We start from the raw sequence: 11,046 nt of genomic DNA, 5'->3' as shown, positions 1-11,046 counted from the left end.
CTGTGCAAACACAATCAAGATGATTAATGGACCCACCTGTGAGCGGCTAATGGTTCAGCATGACGCCGACCGGAGCCGCCGCAGATCTGGAACCACAACCTGCCACTGATTAAACCGCCGCGACACGGAGCATACAGTGCAAAGGACGTAGGCCAGATAGAGACACGTTTCTGCAATTTTCTTCCATAATAAATCTATTATCTTTCACTTTGTGGGCCCCATGAAATTACAACTACATACATGTCCAAACCTCACTGAGAATTAACCTCAATGCCAGCCAGGCCATCTGAATCGAATCCCGACGCGAGCAATATCCGATCTCGGAGCGTTACAGACTCGATAGTCGATGCGTCTCATTGAAGAGACAAATGTCACCAGGTTTTAGACGGTGTCGCACCGTTATTTCACTTCAAACTGGCAGCCGTGGCAGGATAGTGGTTATGAGGGAGTGTCGGTGGTCGGGGGCCAATCACAACTCGACGTTACAACATCCCGGTTAACCCGAGATGCCTTCAGACAGTCAGACAGACCTACAGACAGAAGGACAGACAGACAGGTAGGCCAACAGACAGATAGACTGTAAGTAAGTCTTTACAACACACATTGGTAGTAATAATACATTAATACGCATTTTGACATTAAGATAATCATCAAATTTAGCCAGACTCCTAATACTTCAAATATTATATGTTCCCTTAATGAATAACAATGGAGTGACTGCGATTACATGGCAGTGTGACTGAACTAAATATTCAACTTGACAGTCTTCTTGTTTCTGTTCGACTCTTCTCTGCCGCAACACAGGAGTTGTTAAATTATACGAAAACCGCAGAAATGCAATTGGTTGAATTTGGCAAACGGTTGGTTTAAAGTAATCCAACGGAACGTGCAACGCAACATTATTTCTGAACGGAACATCTGAATGTGAAGCCGAGGACGTTATAGTCTTCTCACTTGTGAGTCATGCCTACCATCTAGTGTTTGGAGGAGGAAGTGACACATGGTGATTCTGCAGGGAGACGCATACGATCAATGTCCACACGTGGGGTCCGCCACCCCAAACCAACGAACAGGGAGACTTAAAGAAAGAGTGCACAGTGTGGTAGTGAGGGTATAGTGCGCTGCAGGGATGATGTATGTTTGTAGGCCAACCCCCCCGAGGTATCTCACTGGATTCCTTGACAAATAAGCCAATGGGGATTTTTCCATTTGACCGTGTAAAGCTTCAAAATTCACCCTTTTTACCGACGAATTCTAAGCTGGTTTTAGCCACGGACCTTATTTCAGGCATCTCACCAAAAACCTGTTGACGAGACAAGAGAAACAGAAGTGCACCGGCGCCGACTCCTGGTTCCTGGTTTTAGGACTCATCCCTGCAGTGCTCTATAGGAACCTGAATGTCTGTCCGTCAAGATTCCCAGAACATTCTTCAAGCATTGACAGTACAACCATCTAAAAGGAAGAACAAAATTTCATTACTTTTATTAGAATTTGAACATTTAAAAAAAACATCCATAACACATTTACTTTGTAGGTTTTACAGATAAATTGTGCAGGAATGTAGATGATAGAAACAGACTTTACTCATTACATGAGTCAAGGCTTTAAGGCATTAAGACAACAAAGACGTTTCTTTTCTGATGCGTCATAAAAAAAAACAAAAAAACCCCAGTGTTCAAAAATATTTACACACGATTCACAACTCCTCTGTATAACAGTGAATACTACCAACACCAGACAGACTTTGATTCAATCAAACTGAAGCCTTCTTAAGTTATCATGGTGACATACAGTGTTCATTTTGAGTATATTTAAGTTTTTAAGTATTTGGAAGCAGCGGGGTTAGCAGCTCTGGGTTCAGTGTGTCGCTCAAGGACACTTCCAACACGCAGACGGGAGGAGCCGAGGATCCAACCGACAACCTTGTAGTTAAAGGACGACCCACTCTACCCACTGAGCCCCAAACTCAACAAGGGTTGATTATATTTACATTGAAGAACATAACATTTAGAACTAGAATTAGCTCCTTGCGGTTGTAGGCCTCCACCAACCAGTCAAGTTGCAGTTTACATCCATGTCTGTCGAAAAATGTCAACAACAATTTTATCCCATTACATATTTGTGTGAAATGGACCGGACAGACCCGAGAACACATGCCGTCTCCGACCTCGACTGTCACGGAGGAACAAAACAAGACAATTCAAAAAGGAGGATCTCTACTGATCTAGACAGCATATGAATAATAATACCTTACTAGTGCACCAAAATCGTTGACCGAAGGGCCTTGGTAGTGTTGTAAAGTAGGCGCCAGAATACCTGGAATAAAAAAAAAAAAGATGAAATCTCTGGTTCTGTTGCATCGATTAGTTTTTTTTTAACCGTCAACCGTGAGTCCGACGAGTGCAATGCTGATTCGGTAAAAGAAAGGTACTCAAAATACCAGTAGTAATTCAGTTACTTTGATCAGAAGTACGGCAGATCCACTGCTAAGCAGAGGAACCTTCCTCGTCACTCGTGTGCACACTCTTGTGCTTGTTGAGTTTCGACCAGGTGGAGAACTGTTCTCCACAAGTACTGCATTTGTAGGGCGTCTCCCCAGTGTGCATCCTCATGTGGCCTTTCAGGTCGGATCTGTGGCCGAACACCTTGTCGCACACGTCGCACGCGAACGGCTTTTCCCCCGTGTGCGTCCTGCTGTGCCTCCTCAACGTCGTCAGGGCGGCAAATCTTTTCTTGCAGGAGGTGCACTTGAAGGGCTTCTCCCCCGAATGCACTCGCCGGTGATTTTTGAAGGCCGAGGAATCCGCGAACTCCTTCCCGCAGTCGGCGCAGGTGTAGGGCTTCTCGCCGGTGTGAATCCTCATGTGCTTCTTCATGTTCGCACTCGAGGTGAAGTTTTTGCCGCAGGTGTCGCACTTGAACGGCTTTTCCCCCGTGTGCACCCGGAGGTGCAGGTCGTGGTTGAACTGCCGGTTGAACTCCTTCCCGCACACCGCGCATTTGAAGGGCTTCTTGACGGAGTGAACCACCAAGTGTTTATTCAAGTCCCAACTCTCCCTGAACATTTTCCCACAAGTGTCGCATTTGAAAGCCTTCTCCACAGTGTGGGATTTCATGTGAAATTTGTAGTTTTTGAAATTAGTCATCACCTTGCCGCACCTGTCACACTTGTAAGGGTTGTCATCGTCTTTGATGCTACCGCCTGATGTTCTCCCGTCTTTCTTACTTGGTGCTGGGTCGGTACTGACGGTTGATGTTGCGCTCTCACTTTTACGTTTCTCACTTTGTGTTTGCCTTGTACTTCTGGTTGATGTTGTAGCTGCACTGGTCGACGTTGTCCTTTCGTACCTGCGTCTCTTATTTGGGGAAGGGTCAGTACTTCCATTTGATGTTGTGCTCGCATCGTTTTGTCTCTTATTTGGGGTTGCCTTTGTAGTTGATGTGACTTTGCCATCCTTGGGTTTCTTATTTGGGGTTGCCTTTGTACTTGTAGTTGACTTTACTTTCCCATCCTTGGGTTTCGTTTTTGTTGTTGGTTTAATACTTTTAGTTGATGTGTTCTCACTGTTACAATTCATATTTGCTGTTGGCTCAATACTTCCAGTAGACGTTGTTTTCGCACCATTGGGTTTCTCGTTTGGTGCTTGTTCAGTACTTGCAGTTGGTGTTATTGTCCCATCGTTGGGTTTACTATTTGCGGTTGGATCGGTTCTTTCAGCTGATGTTGTCTTCTCATTGTTACATTTCTTACTTGGTGTTGGCTCACTATTTCCACTTGATATTGGGTTAACATCATTGCATTTCTCCTTTGGCGTCTGCTTGGCGCCACTGGTTGATGTTGTGGTCTTATTGTTACCTTTCTTAGTAGGCGTTAGCTCGGTTCTTCTGGTTGACGGTTTATTCCCATCGCTACGTTTCTTACTTAGTGTTGGCTCAACGCTTCCAGTCGAGGTTGATCTCTCATCTTGGCTTTTCTTACTTGGTGTTGGCTCACTATTTCCTTTTGATATTGGGTCATCATCATTACATTTCTCGTTTGGTGTCCGCTTGGTGCCTATAGCTGACGTTGTGGTCTTAACGTTACATTTCTTTTTTGGTGTCGGTTCTGTACTTTTAGTTAACGTTGTCTTCTCACCATTAGGTTTCTTACCTGACCTCTCTTTCCTGTTGCTATGATTCTTATTTGGTGTCGTCTCAGCATCTGTATTCGATGTTGCATCCTTGTCTTTGCATTTTTGATGTGGTGTTGTTTCAGTACTTGTAGTTGATGTCTTTTCATTGTTAGATTTCTGATTAGGTGTTGGCTCAAAACATCCAGTTGAGGTTGGCATTCCATCTTGGCTTTTCTTATTCGGCGTTAGCTTACCATTTCCTGTTGGCGTCTCATTTGAGGTTGTGCTCTCATAATTATCTTGCCTATGTGGTGTTGGCTCAGTAATGGTTACTGTTTTTCCATTATCCATTTTATTATTTGATGTTGGCTCAGTGGGCCCACCCCCATTTGATTTTGCGTTACCATCACCACTCTTGTGTGGTGTCTCAAAACTTCTGATAGATGTTGTGTTCTCACCAGATGTTTGCCCGGTACTTGTAGCTGGTGTTGTGTTCTCGTCGGTGCTTTTCTTACCAGATGTTTGCTCGGTACTCTTAGCTGGTGTTGTGTTCTCGTCGGTGCTTTTCTTACCAGATGTTTGCTCTGTACTCTTAGCTGGTGTTGTGTTCTCGTCGGTGCTTTTCTTATCAGATGTTTGCTCTGTACTCTTAGCTGGTGTTGTGTTCTCGTCGGTGCTTTTCTTATCAGATGTTTGCTTGGTACTTGTAGCTGGTGTTGTGTTTTCGTCGGTGCTTTTATTATTTGCCGTTGACTCAATATGTCTGTTTGCCGTTGGATTTTCGTGGCTACTAGTTATTGGATCTCGGCTCTCAGCTCTCACACACAATACTGCAGAACTCTGCTTGTCAGATTCAGATAACATGTCTTTGTTTGAGGTGCTGGATTGGCGATCTTTATTCGCTGCGCCTTCAGTTCGGTCCGGGTCCAAAGGCTGAGACTGAACACTTCCCTCACAAGTCGGAGCCAATTTAGAGGCTTCAGTCTCCCGTTGCTGTGCAAGCTGCTGTCGTTCCTGACTAAGGCACATTTCCTCGTGTTCCTCTTTAATCGGTGGAGGATCTGGTGGGACCGAACTTGTACTCGCAACCTGTTGCAAGGACTGCTGCTGAATCAGCACAACCTCCTCTTCCTCCTTATGGACAGATATCTGTAGAAGCTCTGAAAGGAAGGACAAAGGAACGGTGAAATGGTGGAAATATATAAACCTATATTTAACAGTTAGGATTAAAGGCCTTTACACACTGTGTGACAAACAGCAGCAAAAGCGATCGGTTGCCTCGTCGCTCAGAGGTCCATGTGGCCGATGGACCCGGTCACGGCTGTTTTCTGTCCTGGTGGAATGAACTTCCCACTGACGTCAGGACAGCAGAATATATATATTAGTGTTGGGTAAGTTAACGCGATAACAACGCGTTAACGCATTAATTAATTAACGCCGAAAACATACATTTATTTTACAAATACCGCACATATTACACGGTACTCAGCGTTGCGTACGTGTCTGACCAAAATACCACAAAAAAAAAAAAAAAAAAAGGGAAATGTATTTTTGTAGAGTTTTTAAAGTTGTTTTGTTTGTAATATGTATAATAAGCAGATCATTTAGTTATCACTACTGAGAATTTAACAAACGTAAAAACATGACGTAGAGAGGTTTGCAGTTTTCAAGGTGTATATTTAAATATCATCTATTACACACATGAACATAAAGTTGTGATAATAAAATGTTATTGCACTTTGTTCATATAGCAGTACTTTCAAAATAAAAGTGTGCAATACACTACTTTTGAATTCAGTCCTCACTGTTCGGCACACTTGTGAACCGCAGATTACTATTATATTTCTTAATTTTTTCACAGTGTGTAATAAAGTTGTACAGCTGCTGTTCCTTTTCAGGTAACAAGTCCCTGAATACATCGATGCAGCGTGTCAGTGATCACATATAGAGCAGCAGTGTGTTCACGTGAACGGATCATTTCACGGTGAAAGTCACGGTGAGCGGAGGAACTTCAGAAGCCCCCCCCCCGACGTCATTTAAGTCACAAGTTCGGGAGCATTTAGTCTTCACTGTCACTTCTGATGAGGACGAGGGCGGTGGACAAAACCGCTACGGTGTGTAGACGTCGTTTAAAGAGAAAGACACGCGACAACGGCAGTACATCGGGCGTGTCCACACATATGAAGACAACAACAACAACAACAACAACAACAACAAGGCATCACCACGGCTTTTAAGAAACCGTTGGTGGCAGAACCAGACCGGGACGAAGCCGCCACAGCACCTATCCGGGTCTTTATTGCAGAGTGAAGGTCCATAGTCCGGTGCTGCAGACACGCCCCCCCCCCCGTGAGACTCACACTGTAGATGTACTCTCATCTTTATGAAAATAAATATCTTAAATGTTGTGGTTTTCATGCATTGCTCTAAGTGTTGTTGAAGTTATTTTAATGAATGAATAGAAAGCAAAGTTAGATTTGCCCCCCCCCCCCACACCTTTTCTTTGCTGATCACACACACACACACACACACACACACACACACACACACACACACACACACACACACAAAAGTGACCGCTTAACAACCCAGCAGCGGCTTCATTATAAAGTGTGTCTGCCAACCTGCGCGGTGCAACTTCAGCTCAGGCGACAGCACGGCGTCCAGGAGTCTGCGCTGACGGGCGACCTCCGCCTCGTAGTTCTCTATCTTCCGCTCGAAGGCTCCCAAGATCTCCTGAGCCGCCGCCGTCATCCTGTCGCACACGAACCGCCGCATGCTGTGGACCGTAGACATCGGTGCAACGTTCAGACACGCTGAAGACAACTTTGTCAAACTCTTTGGAGCTAACAGAACGTGCGTTCTTCTTCTTCTCTTCTTTTTTTGTTGGTCAGTTTACTTCCGCGCTCGAGACCTTACTTGAGGTAATAAACAAGTTCCTCTTTTTTTCCTTTTTTTTTTTTTTTATGGGCAGACTGTGGGCGCGAGCCGCGCTTTGCTGCCCCGCTGTGGTCTGGGGGTGTCACTACATCGTAGTCGGCTCCTGATGGCCTTAAAGCAGGGGCGTCAAAAGGCCAAATCCCAATGTCCCCCCTGAACCCTGAACCCTTAAGTGACGTCACCTGGTGAGTGGTTGAGTGTGAGAGGCTGCGAGGGCTCCAAATGGTGTAAATATGAACGGGACAACATATCACGTTACCATGAAAACGACAAAATAAGATGTATAACTGTGTGTATTTATTTTAGACGTTGTACTCCCTGATTTGAACGTCTTCAGGCTCTTTCCTCACAAGATGAGGTCACTTCATATCATCTATTTACTCGTTTTTGTCAAAAACATCTTCGATGACAAAATCAAATATTTGATGAATAAATAAATATCCTCTGATTTCAAGTTTATTTTGTGTTCCATCTTTAACCCTTAATGTTTCTGAGTAAATATAATAAGACATGAACACACTGAGCCGTCCTCTTTGTTTACCTTTTTTTTTTTTTAACGTCTCCATGCGTCCACTGGTTACCCCGTGTTTAACCTCACGTTGCAATGACTTGTGGGTAATTCCCTTAGGCTAAGTCAGCATAGGAAAGGGTTCATAAAGGGCTCAACATGTCTGCCAGAGAGCCTCAAACACTCGATGATGTGACGGTGGGTCAGAACTAAACCCTCACGGACTTTATGGGAGCGCGCCTCAAAGTCCGTGAGTCCTTAAGGGGGGACATCGGGATTTGGACAATCTCATCTTCACTCTGGTCCACATCAGCATCATGGTTTCCCTCAAAGCGCCGGTTGTAACTGTAAGACTGTGTAACTGTAACTACTCCCTGACATATTGTTAAATTACTGTCTCTGCATTTGATTATTGTTTATTCAAGTGTAAACATGTTGTACATGCAGTCATATAAATGTAGCAATATATTTAATCACATTTCTGTTATTGTAAAATAAATCATTTTAATTTAGGGTAAATAATCCCACATAACTCTGTCAAAGATCAAACTTTTAAAGGAAATAACAAAGACAAATATCATCAAGTCATGACCGAAAGAATTAGATCGCGGGTACAAGCGGCTGAAATGTGTTTCCTCAGGAGGGTGATGGGCGTCTCCCTCAGAGATAAGGTGAGAAGTTGGGTCATCCGTGAGGGACTCAGAGTAGAGCCGCTGCTCCTTTAGCGTGGAAAGGAGCCAGTCGAGGTGGTTTCGGGCATCTGGTGAGGATGCCACCTGGGCGCCTCCCTATGGAGGTGTTCCAGACACGACCGGCTGGGAGGAGACCCCCGAGGGAGGCCCGGGACCAGGTGGAGGGACTGTATCTCCAAACTGGTCCTGGGAGCGCCTCGGGATCCCCCCCAGTCAGAGCTGAGCTGATGTGGCCCCCAGGAAAGAGAAGTTAGGGGTCCACCTGCTGGAGCTGTTGCCCCTTCTGCCTTTTAATTCTTGGACAATCTTATGTTTTTCTTGGAGGCTAAATTTAGCATACTTGGTTCTGTGTAAAAAGCGCTCTACAGATTGTGGCCTCTCTCCGGTCCACCTGTTGTGATAGATCTGATGTCGGCACACAGACAACATGGTGGTGTAACGGCACACGTGTGAACCGCGGATTAATGACACCTTCACCATCACAGCGTGAATCACAACTTTACTGACAAAGTTAAACGGCGATATGGAAAGACGGCTGTCTGGCGGCAGGACGCCGTGTCACAAAATCGACATGCATTGTGGGAGATGTAGTTTGTACACTGTACAGCAGCATGGACTTTAATTTGAAGACAATCACATGCCTTTTATATGGAAGCCCATTTCCAGCAGCAAAAACAAAAAGATGAAAAGTTAGACTTGATAGTATCACCATGACACTGAGCAGATGTTTCCGGGGATATTCTTATTATCAAGTCTAACTTATACAAATTTAATTCATAATAGCAGCAAATCCTTTAGAGGAACTGGGACCAGGGTCTGTTCGGATCTCGTTCCTCGTTTCTTTCCAACAGTTAGAACTCGTTCTGCTGTGGTAGGGAGTTGAACCCCAGCTGAATCCCAACAGTCTGCTCTTACTAAGTCTTGAGCTTTGAGCTCTGCAGCTTCTCCCGCGCGTGGATCCTCCCGTGCAGCCTCAGCCCCGTGCCGTGAGCGAAGTTCCTCCCGCACACGCCGCACTTGTACGGTTTCTCCCCCGTGTGGACCCGGGTGTGTATCTTCAGCGTCGTGCCGACGGCGAACCCTTTCCCGCACAAAGCGCACTTGTAAGGTTTCTCCCCCGTGTGCACCCGGACATGGTTCTTCAGCGACGAGTCGTAGGAGAAGCCCTTCCCGCAGTGGACGCAGCTGTACGGCTTCTCGCCCGTGTGCGTGCGGTTGTGCCTCCTCAGGTCCGCCCCGCGGCTGAAGCCCTTGCCGCAGGTGAGGCAGGCGTGGGGCTTCTCGCCCGCGTGGGTCTTGGCGTGAGTGGCGCGGTTCGAGCGGCAGTTGAACTCCTTCCCGCACACCGGGCAACCGAAGGGCTTCCCCACCGCGTGGGTCTTCGCGTGCTTCCTCAGCAGGGCCTTGCGGGCGAACCCTTTGCCGCAAGTCTCGCACTTGTAGCGCTTTTCGCCCGCGTGGGTCCTGGCGTGGACTTTCAGCTTCAGGAAATCGCAAAACTCCTCGGCGCAAAACAGGCATTTGAAGCGCCTGTCCTCCGGTTTCCGATCCGCGTTCTGGTCTCGGCCTTTGGCTCGGCGAGAGAGGCCGTGGTCGCCGCTCGGGTCCGACGCGCCCGAATCCTCTCCGTCGGATTCGGGTTCGATTGCCGCGACTGAGACGTGGGTCGGCGGATCCGAAAGCAGAGTCCGATCCCTTCGAGGAGGCCTCGACTTCGACCCATCGGCCTCTTGTGCCTCCTCCCGGCCGGTGCGCGGTTCCTCCTGTTCCTCCTTAATCCGAGGAGGATCGGGGTCCCGTCGGTCCAGACCGGAGCTCCTCTCCTGATTGCAAAGCTGCCGGCCGGCGAGAACCTCCTCGCTGCAGACGGATGACTGTGTGATCTCTGAGAGGGGAGGACAGGAGAGGTGTTAGAAGGACAACGCTTACGAACCCTTCCAGAAGCCGGACTCTAGCCGGACCGCTAACGAGAACGCAAAGGAAAGAACTCACAATTGATTTTAATAAAGTCCTTTCACTTGTGTACAAAGCTCAGAGGGCTTCTGGCCGGCCTACAGCACAGACTCTCTGCTCTATGTCCTCCGTGAACCCTCAGATCCTCCACTGCTGGTTTCTAGCTCCTCAAAACCACACCCCCAAAAAACTGTTGATCACTTAATCTATTCCGCCGAGCGAAATGTGCGTTCCAGAGTCCCACATCTGTCTTTTAAGTGATTTTTTTTATGTATTTAAACACTTTTATATCTAAACAATTTTATTTGTTTATTGTCTTTTTAAATGTACAATGTTTGCCAGTTTTTTTATTCATCTGTTGAAATTGTTGAATTACTAGATTAATATTATTTATATGTAAACGTTGCATTACACACAAAGTAAACACGTGCACGTTGATGCATGCACGTGCACGCAGCGGTCTTAACGTCGCAGCCGCAGTGATAAAGGGAGTACAGGAGGGACCCGGTCCGGGCTCGTCTTGTTCTCACTTCTCTTGTGCAGTTTGATCACCGGCTTCAGAACCACGTCCAGCAGCTTTCGCTGCCGGTAGATCTCCTCCTCGTACACCACCACGGTCTTCTCGAACACGCCCAGAATCTCCTCCGCCGCGGCGGTGAGTCGCTGGTTCACGAAGTCTCTGAAGCAGAAGACGGACGACATGTCGCGCGAGTTATAATGCCCGATTTGATGTTTGTATGAGCGGTCGAATCGCAACAAAAAATAGTCCGCTATGTTTGTCGTTTCTATTCCTACTTCCGCCGGACTCTTTATGGTGTTACTCCGGTTTAAAGGAGGCGGA

The 11,046-nt window shown here is 46.6% G+C and overlaps 1 protein-coding gene across 2 annotated transcripts; it reads right to left on the bottom strand.

Annotated features, from left to right (window-relative positions):
• Positions 1 to 1,480: 1,480 nt before the first annotated feature.
• LOC137867144 (zinc finger protein 345-like) lies at positions 1,481 to 11,046 on the bottom strand. Of its 2 annotated transcripts, XM_068703583.1 has the most exons (3): positions 10,736 to 11,046; positions 9,192 to 10,137; positions 1,481 to 3,174 (listed from the first exon to the last, which is right to left on the bottom strand). In XM_068703583.1, exons 1-3 carry the CDS (start codon positions 10,905 to 10,907, stop codon positions 2,487 to 2,489), a joined length of 1,806 nt encoding a protein of 601 aa, XP_068559684.1. In that variant the 5' UTR covers positions 10,908 to 11,046; the 3' UTR covers positions 1,481 to 2,486. The 2 variants fall into 2 exon arrangements, with proteins under 2 accessions (XP_068559684.1, XP_068559683.1); XM_068703582.1 differs by lacking the exons at positions 9,192 to 10,137; positions 10,736 to 11,046 and adding an exon at positions 6,737 to 7,039 and having other exon boundaries at positions 1,481 to 5,272.

This window comes from Cebidichthys violaceus, unplaced genomic scaffold (genome assembly GCF_023349555.1).
Source record: "Cebidichthys violaceus isolate CVI_PGR_0920_01 unplaced genomic scaffold, fCebVio1.0.p SCAF_9, whole genome shotgun sequence".
Taxonomy (NCBI): Eukaryota; Metazoa; Chordata; class Actinopteri; order Perciformes; family Stichaeidae; genus Cebidichthys; species Cebidichthys violaceus.
Note: the sequence above shows the minus strand (reverse complement) of the source record. Positions and strands in the feature narration are given on the sequence as shown.